Source organism: Rhipicephalus microplus, chromosome X (genome assembly GCF_043290135.1).
Source record: "Rhipicephalus microplus isolate Deutch F79 chromosome X, USDA_Rmic, whole genome shotgun sequence".
NCBI lineage: Eukaryota > Metazoa > Arthropoda > Arachnida > Ixodida > Ixodidae > Rhipicephalus > Rhipicephalus microplus.
The window spans coordinates 119,084,586-119,105,699 of NC_134710.1; the positions used below are offsets into that span (position 1 = coordinate 119,084,586).

At 43.5% G+C, this 21,114-nt stretch overlaps 2 protein-coding genes across 20 annotated transcripts in view; one reads left to right on the top strand and one right to left on the bottom strand.

Annotated features, from left to right (window-relative positions):
- The window catches only part of LOC119176365 (uncharacterized), a 218,696-nt gene that overhangs the window by 161,181 nt on the left and 36,401 nt on the right, over positions 1 to 21,114 (top strand). For 3 of the 8 annotated variants that reach the window (XM_075877508.1, XM_037427613.2, XM_075877505.1), the window contains one exon: positions 9,559 to 9,658. The exons of 2 other annotated variants lie outside the window; for them this stretch is intronic. In XM_075877508.1, the coding sequence (XP_075733623.1) occupies positions 9,559 to 9,658 (100 nt within the window). Of the gene's footprint in view, positions 1 to 9,034; positions 9,226 to 9,558; positions 11,102 to 21,114 lie in introns of those variants that run through there. 3 more of the 8 variants (XR_012886945.1, XM_075877513.1, XM_075877510.1) reach the window with 3 other exon arrangements.
- The window catches only part of LOC119176363 (ranBP-type and C3HC4-type zinc finger-containing protein 1), a 105,512-nt gene continuing 91,603 nt past the window's right edge, over positions 7,206 to 21,114 (bottom strand). For 9 of the 12 annotated variants that reach the window (XM_075877482.1, XM_075877481.1, XM_075877486.1 and 6 more), the window contains 3 exons: positions 15,048 to 15,191; positions 11,119 to 11,233; positions 7,206 to 7,357 (listed from right to left, as the gene is read on the bottom strand). In XM_075877482.1, coding sequence (XP_075733597.1) covers positions 11,153 to 11,233; positions 15,048 to 15,191 — 225 coding nt within the window. In that variant the 3' untranslated portion in view covers positions 7,206 to 7,357; positions 11,119 to 11,152. Of the gene's footprint in view, positions 7,361 to 10,355; positions 10,391 to 11,118; positions 11,234 to 15,047; positions 15,192 to 21,114 lie in introns of all 12 variants that reach the window. The other 3 variants (XR_012886943.1, XR_012886944.1, XM_075877484.1) reach the window with 3 other exon arrangements.

A 21,114-nucleotide genomic window follows, 5' to 3' on the forward strand; every position in this document is an offset into this window, starting at 1 on the left:
GACCCTTGGAATTTTTTAACATTTTGCAAGTAAATGAACGGAACAGTTCAAAGCGACTCCAAGTTTCTGACCAAACTGTGCATGCGAATTTCCAAGGGAAGCTTATGGCCCAACTAAAAGCAACCATTTTTGATTGAACCATTTGGCATTTGCACATTATTCAAATGGCCTAGTTGAAAAAAAGCCCATTTGGTCCACTTGGAAATGAGTAAACCCACTTGAACCATTTTCAATTAAATTGTTTCACATGGCTGAGTTAGAAATGGAAATTTCATTTGACCCAAATGCAAGTGAACAAATCCAATTGAACCATTTGGCAATTCATTTTTTTTCAGTTGGCCCTGTTGCAAATCCCATTTGGCCCAATTGGGAGTGAGCATATCCAATTGGCAATCCAAATGACCCAATTGGAAGTAGGCAAACCATTTGAAAATTCCAATTGGTCTTCTTGGTTATACCATTTGATCCTAGTGGACCAATTGGCAATTCCAATTGTTCCAAATGGCCCAATTGGAGATTCCATTTGGCCCAATTGGAAGTAGATGAACCATTTGAAGATTCCAATTGGTCCTGCTGGTTATACGAATTGGTCCAATTGGAAATGACTATTTCCATTTGGACCCATTGATATTTCCAATTGGTTCCAATTGTTTTTTTTAACTGGGTATATATATATATATATATATATATATATATATATATATATATATATATATATATATATATATATATATATATATATCAGGGAGAGAAGTGTATACTTAAGGGTTCATTTTTCTGTGTTTTGACACAATATTAATGAGATCTAACAAACAATTATGCCAAGGAATGTATTAGGGAAGTTATTAGACCTAATTGTAATGTAAATGTGAAGAAAGAAAAGTGGTTGAAAAGATAACTTGCTGTAAAGATAACTTGCCGTGGGTAGGAACCGAACATGCGACCTTTGAATAACGCGTTTGATGCTCTACCACTGAGCTACCACAGCAGCTATCCTCCCAGCCACTTTATTGGGTTTTGGGTTTATATGTGAATTTAAACGTGGGAGCGTCAGTCAGCGTCACCTGTAGCTATGGCGGTGAGTGTGGCGTGTATATATATATATATATATATATATATATATATATATATATATGGTTCGCTTCCTGCTCACGGCTGGTTATTTTTTCACCCACTTTTCTTTCTTCTTATTTACATTCCATTTGTTCTGATAACTTCCCCTATACATTCCTTGGCATTATTGGAAAAAATGTGTATATATATATATATATATATATTGTCACGCAGTTTACGTACAGATCTACTGGAAGGCCGAGTAACGACAGAAGAGCGAGGAACGCCAACAGGCCAAAAATACAAAACAAACGCAAGCTCGGGTCGCGCGTGTGCACCAACGCTGTGTCTTGCCGTTTCATGCTGCTTCGTCGTCGTTCGCATAGTTCCCTACATTGGCCCCCAGTGAATAGCGTAGCCAACCTGGCGACTTAAGGCGTAGTCACTATAGCGGGGTCGTAAAACGGCTTCAGGCGACTCACATGCACAATTTCTCGGCCACGACGGCGTAAGTCATGAGACTTTGTCAAAGGCTCAATCTCGTAATTGACTGGTGACGTACGGGCGAGAATGCGGTAGGGCCCGTGATATCGTGCCAGTAATTTCGACGAAAGGCCAGGAGTGCTCGGTGGAATCCAGAGCCAAACGAGAGCACCAGTCGCGAAAGTAGAGAGATGTCGGTCGGTGTCATGCCGTAGCTTCTGGTGGCCTTGGTCCTCAGTTGTCAGTGAACGGGCCAATCGTCTGCAATCTTCTGCGTACCTGGCAACATCAGAAATTGCAGTGTACTCAGAGGAGTCGGGCGTGTATGGGAGAATAGTGTCCAGCGTGCACGATGGTTCACATCCGTACAACAGAAAGAAAGGGGAGAACCCTGTTGTCGCGTGCGTAGCGGTGTTATACGCATACGTGACGAACGGAAGGACAGTGCCCCAATTGGTCTGGTCTGAAGCTGTGTACATCGTCAACATATCACCGAGAGTGCGATTAAATCGTTCTGTGAGGCCATTCGTCTGCGGGTGATATGCTGTCGTCATGCGATGAACCATGTTGCACTGAGCGAGCAACGCTTGAATGGCGTCAGACAAGAAAACACGCCCCCGGTCGCTCAAAAGTTCGCGGGGAGCACCATGGCGAAGAACAAAGTTGCGCAAGATGAAAAACGCAACTTCCCTCGCGGTTGCTGCAGGTAGTGCTGCCGTCTCCGCGTAACGCGTGAGGTGGTCCACGCCGACAATTATCCACCTATTTCCAGAAGACGTCGTGGGAAGTGGTCCGTATAAGTCGATACCGACGCGGTCAAACGGACGCCCTGGACAAGGCAGAGGTTGAAGTGTACCAGCAGGGCGTTGAGGTGGGACTTTACGTCGCTGGCATGCAGTACAAGCACGTACGTACTTGCGGACAAATGTGTACATGCCGCGCCAGTAGTACCGCTGACGTAGACGGTTGTACGTTTTGAGAGCGCCAGCGTGAGCACTTTGCGGGTCGTTGTGGAAAGCAGTACAGATTTCCGAGCGCATGTGGTTGGGTATCACTAACAGCCACCTCCGACCTTCAGACGTGTAATTCCGGCGATAGAGTAGGTCGTCTCGAATAGCGAAATGTGTGGCTTGACGGCGGATAGTTCTCGAGACCAAATTAGCTAGCGGATCAGTCAGAAAGGCGAGGAGTTGGGAAATCCATACATCTTTGCGTTGTTCCGATGCCATGTCTGTGAAGTCGATTGGTGTTATGACAGCTGAAGAAGGTGACGAGGAGGTTGGGTCAGCCGGTAGCGGCGAGCGGGATAGCGCATCAGCGTCGGAGTGCTTGCAGCCGGATCGGTATACAACACGAATGTCGTATTCCTGTAGGCGAAGCGCCCAACGACCAAGGCGCCCCGACGGGTCTTTGAGCGATGATAGCCAGCATAGAGCGTGGTGGTCCGTGACGGCTTCGAAAGGGCGGCCATAAAGGTATGGGCGGAACTTCGTCAAAGCCCAGACAATTGCGAGGCACTCTTTCTCCGTGACGGAATAATTACACTCGGCTTTCTTGAGGGTTCGGCTCGCGTAAGCGACCACGTATTCTTGGTACCCTGGTTTTCGTCGAGCCAATACAGCACCAAGACCGACACCACTGGCGTCGGTGTGGACCTCCGTAGGCGCATCGGGGTCAGAATGACGTAGTATTGGAGGTGATAATAACCGCCGAAGCGCGGTGAAGAATTCATCGCACTCTTTTGACCAAGCAGACATGCCTTTGGAAGTTGTCAACAGGTTGGTAAGAGGCGCGATGATGGAAGAGAAGTTGCGCACAAATCGACGAAAGTATGAGCACAGGCCGATAAAACTTCGAAGCGTCTTGATGGAATTGGGCTTCGGATAGTCGGCCACGGCGCGGAGTTTTGCCGGATCCGGGAGAACACCCTCTTTGCAGACGACGTGACCCAGTATAGTGAGCTGACGTGCGGCAAAATGGCACTTCTTGATGTTAAGTTGAAGGCCAGCAGAGGTGAGACAAGTGAGAATAGCACGAAGACGAACAAGGTGAGCCGAAAAGTCGCGAGAAAAAACGACGATGTCGTCTAGCTAGCAAAGGCACGTGTTCCACTTGTAGCCGCGAAGGATGGTGTCCATCATCCGTTCGAAGGTAGCTGGGGCATTGCAGTGTCCAAACGGCATGACGTTAAACTCATACAGCCCATCAGGTGTTACAAATGCAGTCTTCGATAGGTCAGGATCAGCATTGGAACTTGCCAATATCCTGTACGTAAATCTAAAGAGGAGAAATATTCTGCTCCTTGCAAGCAATCGAGAGCATCGTCGATGCGTGGCAACGGGTACACATCCTTCCGAGTTATCTTATTGAGCCGCCGGTAGTCGACACAGAATCGGATAGACCCATCCTTTTTGCGCACAAGTACAACAGGGGACGACCAAGGGCTCTGCGATGGCTGGATGACACCACGCTTGAGCATATCGTCGACTTGTTCGTTGATAATACGGCGCTCTTCCGCTGGAACTCGATATGGTCGTTGGCGTAAGGGAGCATGAGTACCGGTGTCAGTGTGGTGCGTGATGTTCGCTGTGCGACCCAAAGATGGTTGAGCGCAATCGAAGGCAGAACAGAACTCTCGAAGAAGGGACAAGAGTTCCCTTCTTTGTGTCGGCGATAGCTCAGCGGCAACAGAGGGCTGGAATGAGTTTGGCGCGGGCAGTGTGGCCACAGGTGGCGTCATAGCATTGAGCTGGAGGTGAGGTGGGTGTTCGGCGAACTCTAGAGGGCGCAAGAGGTCAACGTCTTGTACGTTACCCAAACATTCTCCGCGAAGTAAGGTAACTGGCGACGATAGCGAGTTCGCGACGAGCATGGCGGTAACACCGGATTCCGCGGTGAGTACGGCAAAGGGCAGGTGTAGGCTATGGCGGCAGGTAAATACGTCAGACAGAGTGAACAAAACAGTTCCGGCAGGAGCGGCCGTACAGGTCAGGGCTACAAGGGTGGATGTTCTCGGTGCTATTTCCGTGTCTGCAACAACGACAAGTTTGTAAGCTTCAGAAAGAGAATCTACCAAACAAGAGGTTGGCAGCGGTTTAAGGGCAACTTCTGCACGTGAGCAATCTATGATGGCTCGATGACGCGAAAGAAAGTCCCATCCAAGAATGACTTCGTGGGAGCATGATGCAAGCACAAAAAATTCAATGGCATAAAGTTCACCTTGGATAATGACACGTGCAGTGCACACAGCTGTAGGTTCTATGCACTTTGAGTTGGCCGTGTGGAGCATCAGGCCCGAAAGAGGCGTCGTCACCTTTTTCAACTTGCGGCATAAGGTCTCACAGATTATAGAAACGGCGGCCCCTGTGTCGATAAGCGCTTGTGCGGCGGTCCCCTCAACATTGACGTCAATAACGTTTTGCGGCGAGAAAGATGGAGGCTTTAAGCAGTTCGATTTGTATGCAGCTGTTGCCTCCGGAGCTGCAGCGATCAGTTTCCCTCTTCCGTAGCAGGTCGGCGACGCATAGGTGACAGGGAGCGTCGTCGGGGCGATGGTGACCGATGGTTTGCGTAGGGTCGAGGACCGTCAGTGGTGTACCTTGATGGCGTCCTAGACGACGACGCCATTGGCCGGCCCACGGTGTCGACTGGAGGGGGATTTCGGCGACAGTGGCGGGCGACGTGTCCAGCGATACCGCAGGCAAAACAGACGGGCCTATTATCCGGCGTCCTCCAAGCGTCTGAGCGACGGTAAAATGGAGCTGACGATCTCACGTAGGGATATGGCGCAGCGATTGGGGTTGTAGGCACGACATAGGGTGGCGTGGCAGGTTGAGCACATGGCATACGCTGTTGCATAGGCTGAGCAGCGACGGCGGCGTACGTGAGAGGCGTAGTGACTGGTGGTTGCTGATGCATCAGCGGAAGGGCCTCAGCGACTTGGGTCCGAATGACGTGTTGGAGGTCCGGTGCCAAAGCTTGCGTGGGCTCATGTGTCAGTGGCAGCAGTGACAGCTAGCGCTACCTCTTCGCAGACGAAGTCCTTGATTGTCGAAAGCAGCGGCTGCTGATCGGTAGGATGGGCAGCTAGGTGCAAGCTTGCGAGCGTGTCTGGCGTCGTGAGGGCTTGACGAGCAATTGCGCGCTGCCTACACAATTCATCGAAGCTTTGACAGAGGGAAACGAGGACAGCAATTGTGGGGGGATTTCTCGCGAGCAACATCTGAAAGGCGCCGTCGTCAATGCCTTTCAATATGTGCCTGACTTTTTCTTCCTCAGGCATGGTAGAGTTGATGCGGTTGCATAGATGCAACACATCTTCAATGTAGCCCGTGTAGGTCTCGCCTGGTTGCTGCGCACGGTGACGTAAATGGTGCTCGGCTTGAAGTTTGCGTGCCGCAGGTCGTCCAAAGACATCTGTAACAGCAGTCTTGAATGCAGACCACGTAGTAATGTCAGCTGCATGGTTATTAAACCACAGTTGCGCGGTGTCCGCAAGGTAGAATGTGACGTAGCCCAGCTTACTTGGGTTGTCCCACTTGTTACTTGCGCCGACTTTGTCGTACCTTGCCAACCAATCTTCGACGTCTGACTCAGTGGAGCCCGTGAAGATAGGAGGGTCTCGTTGAGGATACACGGCGCCGCAAGTGACACGGATGGTCGAAGATCCCGCCTGGAGAGGCGTCTCAGTGGCCATGTTCGTGTCACGTAGAGGGGGAAGCTTACGGGAGCGAAGTTCCAGGTTTGTACAGGAGTCCACACACCTCCACCAGATGTCACGCAGTTTATTTACGTACAGACCTACTGGAAGGCTGAGTAACGCCAAAAGAGCGAGGAACGTCAACAGGCCAAAAATACAAAACAAACGCAAGCTCGGGTCGTGCCTGTGCACCAACGCTGTGGCTTGCCGTTTAATGCTACTTCGTCGTCGTTCGCATAGTTCCCTACAATATATATATAGCTACTAATGTAGTTTTTCTTATGATAATCGATTATTGCTGGATCTTTTATAGCTCTGCTAGAGTGCCCTGATATGCCATATTTGACGAATTCTGATGGCTTTTACATAATGGTGACATGCGTAAATAAAATTCTGGCAGGACATAAGTGCTACGAGCATTAATTAATTTTCACCAATGCCTATTATATGAAAGAAAACCTAGGTTTTTGTCCAATTTTTTTTTTCAAATAGCACCTATTAAGCATTATAATTACGACAATTGTAGGACTAGGTCATACAAATAACAATGACAAAATAGTGTTCTAATTACTTTCTAAAAGCAAAACTATGCGTGCCATTTATAATGTAAATATGGTAATAGCAACAGTAAATACAGAAAATGAATGGCAAACATTTTTCTCCCATGTGGTGTCCCCAGCTGACACAATTTAACGTACCTTTAAATGCTCGATTTTTTTCATTGTAGAATATAGTTGATGAGGTTTCTCTTAGTTTTATTTTTTACAAAACAAATCATTGTGCACACAGACACATGTACATAAATATATCCTTTTTTTCCATGAAGTTGGGGATGGCAGACAAAATTGGTTGGGGCTGTTGACATAAAATGACCATGTTCTGACCATGTTCTGTCACACATAAGAAAAAATGCAGCATGCTTTGCAATACAAAAACATTCATTCTTCATAGCCATGAGAGTATTACAATATTAGTTGTAGCTATTACTGTTTTATTGCATCCATCAACATTACAAACAATGCCTTTCAGTTCAATCAAGTGACTAGAGAATGCTAAATCGAAGAATGCTGATCTCTTCAAGAGTGCAATATCAGCCTTGTCCAAGTTGTCCTGATTTCAATGCTACTGAAAAAAAAAATGTTCACAGATTAAGAAGATGCCATACTTACACATAGCGCTGAAAAAGTACTACGCAGTCTCTAACCTCTCACTATTATAACGCGTTAGGCGAACAGCACTAAATCAATAAGGCATCCTAGAACGTTCCGCATCGCTTTCGTATGCACAAGTCGAAAGATGCAAGGAGGATGAGTAGCCAATCTACCCTCACTTCGCAATGTATAAAGGGGCCCTGCAGCAGCTTTTCAGTATGGTCAGGAAATACTGCCAATCGATAGTGGAGATTTCTGAGAACATGCGAGCCGAACATTATAGCGAATTATGTCTCCTAGAATTCACAATTAATTCTTTATGTCAGCTATAAATCTCTTTCTCTTTTCTACAAATGATGCTATATACCCAAATTACTTAAGAATAAACCAAAGTCAATGGCTGTTGGCTGATTTGCTCATCGTGAGCTGCATAGTTACCATATCCACTGCATGATGTCCCCATGTGCCTGCCCGCATGCTTTCAGTCATACTGAATGTAAGTCGCACGTCAGAAAAAAAAAATGAAAAGAAACTGCTCCAACAAAGGACACATCTTTTTGCCCTCTCGACAACCCCTTCTCTGCGCAGCATTCAGCATGCTAACTGGTATGAAAGCAGAGACAAAGTGCTTATGATGTGTGACAAATCCTTGTAACTCTGCTCATACTTGACATATTTTAAAAATTCTTGTGGCTGTTGATTCTTGAAACAATAAGCTCTTCTAATGAAGCTATTTGATGATTACTTTAAAAAGTGTTGCAGGGCCACTTTAATCATGATAGACTGTTCAGCAGCAAAACCTTTTTTTTTACTTGGTTATATTCAGTAGTTTTTTAATGGCAATGATTGCCTATTAGTAGAGTGATGTATATGTATTCATAGCAAATAAAACAACGTTAAAACTTCATACCAGGCATATACCGTCACACAGAAACTCAAACAAAGAAGTCATTGGCTGAGAGAGCCGAGTGCTGCATTGATGAATGGCTTGAATATACAATGAAAGCAAGCCTGAGCACAAGATCGACCATGAGGCTGCACATCTGCAACCAGAATCACCAGAGAGGTAAAATGTCCTCCTGGTGGGGAACTGTTTTCTGCAGAAATTTTAGAACGAGTTAACACTGTGTTTAAAGGACCCCTAAACTATCCAGACGTCGAAATTCAGTCATGGTGGGAAAGTGGGGGGGGCGCAAGTGTACAACAAACACAAAGCCAAGAGAATTTTTCGAAACGGTGCCATAATAGGGAAGTTAGACGTGTTTGATCATCAAAACGTTGCAATCGCTGCTTTTGGTCTTTTTTTCGCTACCTTCCACTTGTACCCTCTCTCAAAACCGCTTTGCCTTCTCACCAAGTGCGCCTCCCTGTATTTCTCGTCCCATCATGTGAGTTTTCCTTTTCATTTTTGACTTAACCCCCTCACCAACTTTTTTTCACTTCATGTTTCTCATCTCCTCTCATATCTTCCCTCTTTTGCCTTACTTTCTTTTCTTCACTCTCACTGTCCCTCCAGTTTCTATTCCCCACCGAGTGTATCGGTTGAGGTGTCAGTTATGGTGCACTCCACACCCCATTTTCTTACCTTTCCGTTTTTTCCTAAAGAATTACTACCCCCCCCCCTTTCTCATTCTCGCATGGCATGCAGATGCACATGCGGTCTGTGAGTGGCTAGAGGAATGTGTGCTCCATGGAGAGGGAGCACGCGGGCAACACAACAAACAACAAGGAGCACGATCTGCAGGCTAACCAATTACTCGACCAATCGCAGCATAAATGCGCTGCACATCAGATTCAACTATCGATGCCATAGGGAGGCCGGAAAGACCTGGAGAGGAGGAGGGATCGTTTTTTCAAATTCGTGGCGCACCGGCGGCTCGCGGCACTGTCACGTGACATCGTTGATCGTGAAGGCATTCTGCACACGATGCGCACCTTCACTTGAAATGTATGAAAAAATATTGGAGGTAGTTTAGTAGCCCTTTAAAAGATATTGAAATGTAAAGGTGAAAACTGGGTAAGGAGTGTTACTTAGGGGCTGTGTTCACCAGCAACACTGCAGGCATGTAGCAGTTCAAGTAGGCTGCTTCGTGAAGTCCAACGCAAATACACCACAGGAATTCTTCCAACATTGGCCAAAGGAGCAACTAGTTCCAAATTCTCCATTTACAGCAAAGAGCAACCACAAGCAGCCACCAAGCTGCCAAAGACGACCATCTACACTGGCCTCGCCTACCTCTTCATTGGCCGACCCTCGAGAAAAAAACCTTGTGTAAGTATGTGAGAATGGAGTGCCGCCGATGGTGTGAACTGTTGTCTTGTCTAGAAATTATTCGTTCAGCAGGCTGAGAGTGCGGGAACACACAACAGATGAAGGAAAAACCACACAACATGAGAGATCACTAACTGGTTCAATGCTTTTGCTTGTCTAGAAACCCTGAGTGTGAGATTTTGTATGCTTTAGTTTTAATTCTAATCCACTGTGTGCCATGAGTGCAGCAGTGCTACTGCCCTGTTTATAAATCCATTGCTACAGAAAAGCTACATAAATTAACAAATCCGAACACATACTGTCAGATGCAACGACACAGACATTTTTCTGATGATGTTATGTAAAGGGTCGGACTTGACACCACAATTGCATTAACTTTCACTGCTGTCAAAGAAAATACGTTCTACTTATAGTAAGTAAGATGTATAAAAGAGTGAAGCACTATGCCAGTGCGTTTGTACTTTGCATGTCATATTTTTTTCACAATCTCCATTAAAGGAACTAAAACTTCTACATTAACATGCTAAAATGTTCTTGCCAACCTACCCATCTGAGCCATAATGATTTGTTGTCTCCTGGAAAGTGGTTAATGTTTAACATTCCAGCGTTGCAGTGAACCCACTGCTATCGTATCAGTACAGAGCTATCTGACAAAGCACCATATTCCTGCTTTAACAAAGCTATATATTTCACCTACCCTATTGTAGTGTGACTTCTCATTTCCTTCAAAAACTGCAATTGAAAGAAAACATTATAAAGATGTTGCAGTAATATGAAGTGCTGAGCTTAATGTGGTGAAGAGCATCCTAAGTGAAGCCTTTTCTGCTTACTCCCATGACCTCCAAAAATGGCAGCAGACTACTTTGACAATATGTATGTATATCAAACAGATGCCACTACCTTACAGGAAACGACTGACCATGGCCATCACCATGCAGGGCCAGTGTTCTTTCTAGATAATACCACGGTGTTTCCCTTGTCAATCCTTAATATTTACTCCTTAAATGATTCCTTGCCCATTCCCCTTGTGTTTGGAATGGGTAGTTTTGACAGCATGTCCGATTATACCGAACTTTTGAAGTAGCAAACATATTTCATGCATGGGTGATGTTTGCTGTACCTAGGTTTTAACGTATTAATATATATACTTAAAACTACGAGAAAGCCTGACAAGGTAATAAGTTTTTACAAAGTTGTGAAAAGCAATTCGTAAGCAAGAATATTAAGCAATACAAAAGAAATATGAAATAGAGAGGGTCTATGAATTTCATTGTGAATGCATTGCATGAGTTTCTCACTGAAGTGCACACAGCATGAGTTTCTCACTGAAGTGCTCTCACTGAAGTGCACACTGAAGTGCACACACACTGAAGTGCACACAGGCCTGTTATAGCCTCGATTCCACTCCTTACTGGCAAAATAGGCACCATGAAAATGTTTTAAAAAATGAACCTACACACCTCTCTCTCACTCATTTGTCTTGATGTTCAAAGATCAGTGGCAGTAGTTGCATTTGGGATGGCATTTTACTCCATTCACTCCACATTTGCAGCCAGCAGAAGTATCTCCTTTGCCCTAGAGAAAAAAAAAGAAAAAAAAAAGTCAAGCAGTACAGGGCACCAGCGCCACAGTAAATATTGATGTCTCGTCAGTGGAAAGTACTTACAACTGCAACAAAGAAAAAAATTCTTCAACAATAAACTTCTCACAAGTGATTCAATGACGTGCTACATTTTTTTGCTTATAACTTGGTTCACACGCAAATTCTACAATTGGCAGGAAAAAACCTCCACCTTCATTTGTTTTTATTTTATTTATATTTATATTCACATACTTTAGCTTTAATGAGGCTGTTGCACGAGCGACAAAAGAAAAACAAAAACAAGAACAAGTCAACATTAATGAACAGGCTTCCAAAAATTTTTGAAGTGGTAGAGAACGAACACATCCAGGCAGCATATTTCAGGCTTCTATAGTTGAAGGGAAAAAGCTGTGTTTGAACATGTCAGTGTGGGTGAAAAAAATTTGCAATTTTAAGGGCATGGTCACTCCTGATCGACAAAGATTTGGAAAATTTTAGATAGAATTCTAGAGTGCCAAAGTGAAAAAAATTGATTAAATTGTGCAGAAATTTCAGGCATTCAGCATGACAATGCTTCACAAGTGTAGTGAGATCTAGCTGGGAACAAAATTCGTTGGAGAAAATCTCTGTCGTATCTCTTGCATGTAAAACACACAGCTTTTTTTTTTTTTAATGGATTCTAGTTTCTTGATGTCACATTCAAGAATGGGACAAATAAGAGTTTTGTAGGTAAACAGTTTGGTTTTCTGAGGAGCAAGACGATGTGAATAACCTAGGCTTTAAGTTGCATGTGAAATCAATATGTTTGGACCATGATAAATTATGTGTGATAAGAATACCAAGATACTTAAGTTCAGACACCCTACAAAGACTGACATTGTTGAAACCATAGTAAAAAATCAACGGGCATGAACATCTGGTAAATGACATAACGACTGTCTTGAAGAAATTAACATTCATTTTACTAAAATTTGAACCAGCTAAAAAAATTTTAAAAATGAATTGTTGAGAATGACATGATCAAGTGGAGATTTAACAGTGTGATATATGATGCAGTAATTTGCGATAAGGCGTATCTTCACACTAGAAGACTAGAAGACTCGAAGACTCTTCAGACTAGAAGTATAAGAATGGGGTGGAGCACATTTGGCAAGCACACTCAAATAATGACAGGTAGATTGCCACTATCCCTCAAGAGGAAGGTATATAACAGCTGTATTTTGCCGGTACTTAGCTACGGAGCAGAAACCTGGACACTTACAAAGAGGGTTCAGCTTAAATTGAGGATGATGCAGCGAGCAATGGAAAGAAAAATGGTAGGTGTAACCTTAAGAGACAAGAAGAGAGCAGAGTGGATTAGGGACAAACAGGGGTTAAGGATATCATAGCTGAAATCAAGAAAAAGAAATGGACATGGGCCGGGCATGTAGCGCGTAGACAGGATAACCGCTGGTCGTTGAGGGTAACTGACTGGATTCCCAGAGAAGGCAAGCGGGTTAAGGGGAGACAGAAGGTTAGGTGGGCAGATGAGATTAAGAAGTTTGCGGGTATAAATTGGCAGCAGCAGGCACAGGACCGGGTTAACTGGCAGAACATGGAAGAGGCCTTTGTCCTGCAGTGGACGTAGTCAGGCTGATGATGATGATGATGATGATGATGATGTATCTTCACAGAAGTGTGCAAGGGGAGGTCATTAACATAAAGCAGGAATAAGAGGGGTCTTAACACAGAACCCTCGGAAGCTCCTGATGAAACCAGCATTGAAGGCGAATTAATAGAGTTGAAGCGCACATATTGTGAACGATGCAAAAAAAAGCCGGATATCCAGCCAACCAATGATGCATTCTTTGGTATACCAAACAATTTGTGCAATAGTTTAGGATAAAATTCAGTGTCGAAGGCCTTGGCAAAATCAATGAATATGTTATTATTCTGGTCACCTATGTCTAAAAAGCTGCTGATGTCATCTGATGTCATGGATGAATTCTCTCAGTTGAGTAATGATGCTAAGACCACATCTGAAACTGTGCTGGAAAGTGCTCAAAATTTTGTCTTTTTCAAGGAATTCTATGATGTGTTTGAAGACAATATGCTTTAGCATTTTACATGAATGTGCTGTTGAAGAGATGGGTCTATAATTGCTTGATAATTTAACAATACCTGATTAAATAAGGGAAGAATAGTGGCACGTTTTCACAAGGATAGAAGTGTCGCTGACGAGAGAGATTTTCTAATAACTGTGAGGTATCTGCTACACCAAAGATCATATTTAATGAGGAAAGCTGTTGGGATGCCATTGGGACTGCATGATTTCTTGGTGTATAAGTTCAAAATGAGATTGAGTATGACCTCAAGTGACATTGACACATCGTCGATTTAAGGATGAGATTTTGAATGAAAAGCAGGAGTGTCCAAGATGTCAGTCAAAGAGACTGAGTGGAAGTAGGTGTTAAAGGCTGAAGTGATTATCTCTGGATCATAAACTGCAACATCGTTAATTTTCATCGTGTGAGATGAAGAACCAGATGGTAGGATGGCCTTCCGGAATTTACAGGGATTTGATTTCATTAGCTTTGGTAAGGTAACCATGAAATGATGTTCTATAGCAGCCCAACTCATTTTAGCAGGTAGTTTTTTTTAGTGATAGTAAACTGTTGAAGCTTTGTCGAGTCACCAGAGCGCTTTGATTGACGTAGTCTGGCCACACAACGTGACAAATGTAAGATATCTCTAGTCATCAGGGGTATTTCAGTGTTTGTTTTCTTTGTTTTCAGATAAATGAAACGATTGATACAGTCAGTTACTGACAAGACCTTCGAAAAAAGTAGATAATATACTGACGTCACTGGTTGTGCTTTTTAGCTCAAATTCTTGAAAAGAGTCACAAAGGGCCTCTGTAATTGCTTGATCATCAGCGGATGGTCATCCGCTGATAAATTAAGGATGGTCGTCTACTAGTAGGCATAGTATGTTATTCTACTACTATAGTCACTCCAATGGTGACCAAGTTCATGGCAGCATTTCAATGCACAAAATAACGAAATGAGCACTGGATTTTGACAGTCTATATTCAGCATATTCAGTCTCTAATAGGCTTTTTTTAATGCACTTCTCTGCCATGTACTTAGTGTAAACTAATCAATCCTTGCTTGAAATGACTGAATTAGAATGCAAGTTTGATTCATAGCCATGTGCAGTTGAATTTCAATGAAGTCAATCAATCAAAAAAAAACTCATGTACCCCAGTTGGCCAATTATTAGAGAATCCCCCGCTAGTGGCATGCCTCGGAAAGATACTGAGGTTTTGGTACATAAAATGCAAAATTCAAGAAAACTTTAACATATTAATACAAAAATATAATTAGCTGAATTCACAGACCTGTCAACTGCAACTTTTCAACAACACAGACAAAGACAATAATAATAATAATAATAATAATAATAATAATAATAATAATAATAATAATAATAATAATAATAATAATAATAATAATAATAATAATAATAATAATAATAATAATAATAAAGTTAATAATAATATTAATTATTATTATTATTATTATTATTATTATTATTATTATTATTATTATTATTATTATTATTATTATTATTGTTTGGTTTAATGTTCCAAACAATTACATTATTGTGAGAGATGCCGTAGTGAGAGGATTCGTAAATTTCAATCATTTGGGGTTTTTTAATGTGCACAAAGTATAAGTGCACAGGCCTTGAGCATTTCCGTCTCCTCCAAAAATGCGACCGCCATGAACACAAAATGCTAAAACAGAGCAAATACTGAGTACCAACCTGAGGTCCCCATCGAGGACCTTTAGTAACCCAGCAGATTTCTGTCTGGCACACAGAACATTTCAGCCAGTCGCAACCCCATTTTTTCATGACAATAACACGACATTGCGGGCAGTGCATTGCTTGGCCTTCCTGCACCATTTTCTGCAAAAGAAATGTTGAAAGCATTATTTGCATATATTCGTTGTTTAGTACTAGTTATGGCATTCAAAAAGCACTTATAGGGCTTTTTATTGCACTGTTTACCAGCCAGCAACCAAAAATTACACACTTTTCACATTTTATTCCATCCAAAAATTTGTGTTGCTCTACATATATTTTTTAGAAAGAGCATTTCATGGTGCAAAATTTGGTATGCTGCAATGCGTACTGGAGTATTTTTCAAACTGGCAAAAACTATCTATCCAAGACATATGAAAGATAACCAGCTTCAGTGATGACCTCATCATTGGCCAACTGAATACAGTAGACTCTCATTAAACTAAACCTGAAAGGACCAGTAAAATGTATTCTGTTTAACAGGAGTTCCGTTTACTGAGAGATTAGCAGGGGCATACAATACAAGAATGTAACCAATCTTGTCAGAAACAATTGTTTCATTTAAACAGCAGTTCCATTAAACAGATTTCCATTTACCGAGATTCTACTGTAGATGGTTTATATTGAGCTTTTTTTTTCTGCCTAGCATTTAGAGAAAAACAAACAGGCACTTGTTAATTGCTGAGCATATCAGAAAACTTGGCTTCACAATGAATTCTTTTCAGTTAGAGCATACTGTGTATATAGACATCATTCCATAAAACATGACTTAATACAATACTTTACAGATAATTGCATGTTAAGCCATTAAGTGTTCCACATAAACATTATTAAAGCATGCTCAGTCTGTTGTCAAGTAATGCCAATGCCAAATGTTAAATGCCACAACGGTAAGGGTAGGAACCCTGCTAGGCTTCTTGTACTTTGTTCTTGTTCTGAATGTATATGCATTCATAGACATTTGAAAACTTCATACTTAAAATATGAAATTACATTTGTGCAAGAAAGATGATTTAATCTGACATCTCTTAAATTGAGAGAAGTGGCATGCTATGTTTCCATACACTCTTCCGCAGCAGTGCTTCATTTGCACTTTCACACATCTATGCAGCTTTACCTTGCAGCATCACGAGTCGACTAATGTAGCACAGCTGGCAGTATCTCTTCACAGAGAAAAAGTATCAGTACCCAAGTAACCACGGATATCTGCTGGCTGTCCATTACGAATACAGATGTCTGGCCATATTGATATCCAATACGGATAGCCAATGGACGTACTGTGAAAATACATGTCCTGTGTGGTTGTTTTCTGGACGTCCGTACTGGATGTCCAACCGGACATTAAGTTTTGAACATTGACTGGCTGTCTATATAAGGACATGCCAAGCATATGTGTATTTGCACATCAATTGTTATAAAATTAGAACGTAGTGAAATATATATAGATCAGCCGAATACCAGAAAACAATCTTGTAAAATTTCATTGAAAATGTTACTATAAAATTCATTCAAACTTCTACAAATACATTTGATCACAGGATGCCAAATAACTTTTCCTCATCTGGCAAAACAATCTGGCTGATTCCCTAAGTGTATCATATGTTATAAGAAACAATGTATTTAGTTTTATTATTATCGCATGTGAACTGACCAAAATGTGGATCGAGCGCATCATAGCAGTCATCATGTAGGCAAACTTTCATGGACCAGCCTCGATCGACACTTCTCAACAAGCGGTGCGTCGCAGTTGCTCAGATTCTTCAAACGTACACGTCATGCTAGCCATGCCCCTTTAGATGTGTTGAGAGAAAACACATGTCATTGTGCCTATTGTCCTGAAACCTGCTTGACCAGCGGTGCGCAGAGGGAAGCCCGGGAAAGGAGGATGTTCGTGTCGCGTCGCACGTATGTATGCTGAGCCGGTCTCCGAGGCTCCGAGCAGCAGAAGGCAGATTTTTTTTCAAGTGTGCTCGTGTGGACATCAATAGCAATATGTGAAATTACGAAGGATGACTCTTCTTCAAGAAACACTGAAAGGTTTTTGGCAGAGATCACTGTTTTCGACAGAGATTACCAAAGCAGCAGCAACCTTGTTCACTCCCACGGCACAGATAAGGTCACCTATTACACATTTGTTCTTTACTCTCATATCAGACATTTATCTATTCTTATCACACATTAACTATTGCCCATCATTTGTATAAGCCCTGCTAATACGTGGTATGCTTTCAGTTTTTCATTTGCTCACATATTTCTTGCTATTAATTGATTGATTGACGAGCACGTAGTCAGTCCCTCTGCACCTTTTTTAGAAGCATGTGCAACACCCAATAGTTTTTCTCCTGTGCTTGTTTGTATGTACGTATTGCAGTTACTAGAATAACATTACCACAAACACACACGAGTTAGGTCTGTTCCTAATAATTTAATCAACTCGCAAAAAAGCAATTGCTGCTGCCTAAGAAGTCATTGCACTTGAAGGCGGAAGGGCATTGAACACTGAAATCTTGTAAGGCTTCGTACACACTTTCACAATTGCGGCTGCAGACTGTAAGTTATGTGCTTCTTATCCTTGATATATGTTGATAATAAAGTCGTAATTGTTCGTGAAAGCTCGCTTGGACATCTTTTTTTTTTTAAGAATTCCTTTGCAGCAGGAAAGTTTCTGCGGAAAAAAGATGGGCCTCCGAGGATGTGTGGGTACGTTGTTCACATGAAAGGTTTTTCTTGAACACACAAACCCTATGTGTGTATATGTGTGAGTGTGTGTGTGTTTATATATATATATATATATATAGTCAAGTAGATCTGTGAGCGGTCACAACATGGTTTATTTCGACGTTTCGGCCTAGACTCTGGCCTTCATCAGGATCCTGAATTCCTGATGAAAGGCCAGACTCTAGGCCAAAACGTCGAAATAAACCATGTTGTGACCGCTCACGGAGGATCTACTTGACCATATGCAACGCTACGGCTACAGCCACTCAACCACCATGCCTGCCATATATCGTCTATATATATATATATATAGTGTTTGTACACATCTTGACATAATTTTCCCACAATGTCAAAGATCTATTTCTTTAGTGTTGAAGACAGGATCTGAGTGCCGAAGCACCTTTTCTGTTCTTTTTCACAATCTGAAGCACAAACTACAAACGCTGTGAAAGCCATGTACCCACATATTTTTGCAAATAACATCAAGGAAGTCTGCATAATATATATATATATATATATATATATATATATATATATATATATATATATATATATATTATAAAGGGGTTTATTGAATAAAACCAACTGCCTGGTTCAAGAGGCGTCAGTCACTGTCACGAGCTCAGCTCTTCGTCGTAGTCGTCTTTCAGGTGCTCAACTAGTACTGTCTCTCTCCTTCTTCCCCACTACATCGGTGGTGAAGAGGAGCCATCCTGGCAACTCACGGCGAAGCAAGCACAAGGGGATCATAGTAAGGTTTTAAGCGGCTGATGTGAACTGTCTCACGACCACGGCATCGTCTGTCATCGGCAGGTGTCACTGGTTCGACGACTTAGTTGACCGGTGACGTGCATTGAACGATGCGGTACGGACCATTGTACTTGGGTACAAACTTTTGGGAGAAGCCGGGGGACTGGAATGGAACCGAAAGCCATACAAATGAGCCTACGGGGAAGCTGTGAGCAGGCTTGTCTTGGTCAAGTCGTTCTTTTTGGAGACCTTGTGCGACAGGCGTAAATGACCGCGCAAATTGGCAGCACTCTTCGGCAAACTGAACAAGTTCGGAGGCTGGGTGGTATTCTGAAGCATCTCGGCGGTAAGTAAGTATCGTGTCAAGCGTAGAAGAGGGCCCACATTCGTACAGTAGAAAAAAAGGTGAAAACCCAGTAGTTGCTTGCGTGGCCATATTATACGCATACGTCACGAAAGGGAGCACCAAGTCCCAATTAGAATGGTCGGAGGATATGTACATAGAAAGCATATCACCGAGCGTGCGGTTAAAGTGCTCTGTCAAACCGTTTGTCTGTGGGTAATAGCTTGTAGTGGTGCTATGAATAATATTGCACTCACTGAGAAGCTCCTGGACGACTTGCGATAGAAACGCACGCCCACGGTCGCTAAGCAGCTCACGTGGCGCGCCATGGCGAAGGACAAAGCTACGCAAAATGAACAAGGCGACATCACCAGCAGCAGCGGCTGGCAAAGCGGCGGTTTCAGCGTAACGGGTTAGGTGGTCAACGGCCACAATAATTCAGTGAATCCCCGCAGGAGTACAAGGTATTGGACCGTAGAGGTCAATGCCGATTCTAACAAACGGCCGAGCTGGACACGGTAATAGTTGTAATTCACCAGAGGCATGACAAGTTGTTTTCCGTCACTGACATTTAGTGCAGGAGCGTATGTACTTGCAAACGTGCAAGTACATTCCACGCCAGAAAAATCGCTGACGAAGCCAGTCGTATGTTTACAAAACGCCAGCGTGCGCGTTTTGAAGGTCTGCGTGGAAGTACACGCACATGTTAGAGCGCAAATGGCGAGGTATAACAAGAAGAGCATTTCCTACCATCCGGCTGATAGTTGTGATGGTACAACATGGCATCCAGTACTGCATAATGGGGAATTCGCCGACGTAGTGCACGAGGTAGACGCTGGCGTGGTGTCACCGAAGACGAGGAGAGAACGCCGATGAGTGAGGCTATCCAAGGGTCCTTGCGTTGTTCCGAAGGCATGTCAGCAGTATCGATGCTGCCGATGGTAGCTTCGGCGAAGGAAACGGGTGCAACGGCTGAAGGAAGGGGCGAACGAGAAAGAGCATATGCGTCGGTGTGCTTGCGGCATGAGTGGTAAATGACGTGAATATAATTCCTGTAAACGTAGCGCCCAACGTCCAAGCCAGCCCGAAAGATGCTTCAATGAAGCGAGCCAACCGAGTGAATGGTGATCTGTAACTACATCAAATGGCCGTCCATATAAGTAAGGACGAAATTTTTGTAATGCCCTGCCTTGGTTAGGGTGCGACTGGCATACGCAACTGCATACTCCGAGAAGCCAGGCTTGCACTGAGCAAGGACAGCGCCAAGTCCTATGCCACTGGCATCCATGTGCACCTCGGTTGGAGCAGTAGGGTCGAAGTGGCGTAAAATAGGTGGCGAAGTAAGGAGATGGCGTAATGTTGCAAAAGCATCATCGCATGCTGGCGACCAATCAGAGAGGTCTCCGTCACCAGAGATCAGCTGTGTCAGTGGTGCAATTATCGAAGCAAAGTTCTTCACAAAGCGGCGAAAGTACGAGCACAGTCCGACAAAGCTGTGAAGTGCTTTCACGGTCGTAGGCTTCGGGAACTCAGCGACAGAACGAAGCTTCTCTGGGTCTGGGAGCACGCCCTGTTTTGAGACAACGTGGCCAAGTATTGTGAGCTTCCAAGCTCCAAAGTGGCACTTTTTAATGTTTAGTTGAAAGCCTGCGCTCGTGAGGCAGCTGAAGACTTCGCTGAGACGATGGATGTGGCTGTCGAAATCAGGGGAGAAAATAATATCATCCAAGTAGCATAGGCATGTCTTCCATTTTAGCCCACGCAAGACACTATCCATCATCCTTTCGAATGTGGCTGGCGCATTACAAAGGCCAAAGGGCATTACATTAAATTTGTATAGTCCATCGGGCGCCACAAAAGCAGTTTTTGGACGATCTGATGGTGCCATGGGGACCTGCCAATAACCGGATCGTAGGTCTAGTGATGAGAAGAATTCAACGCCTTGCAAGCAGTCCAGGGCATCATCGATGCGCGGCAAAGGGTATACGTCTTTAATCGTGACTTTGTTTAAACGGCGGTAATCGACGCAAAAGCCAATCGAGAGGTCTTTTTTCCTCACAAGTACCACAGGTGAAGACCAGGGACTGCTGGAAGGCCGAATGACGCCACGTTGAAGCATGTCGGCCACTTGCTCAATGATCACACGACGCTCGACAGGAGATACACCGTAGGGACGCTGTCGCAGAGGTGCTTGGGAGCCGGTGTTAATGTGATGAA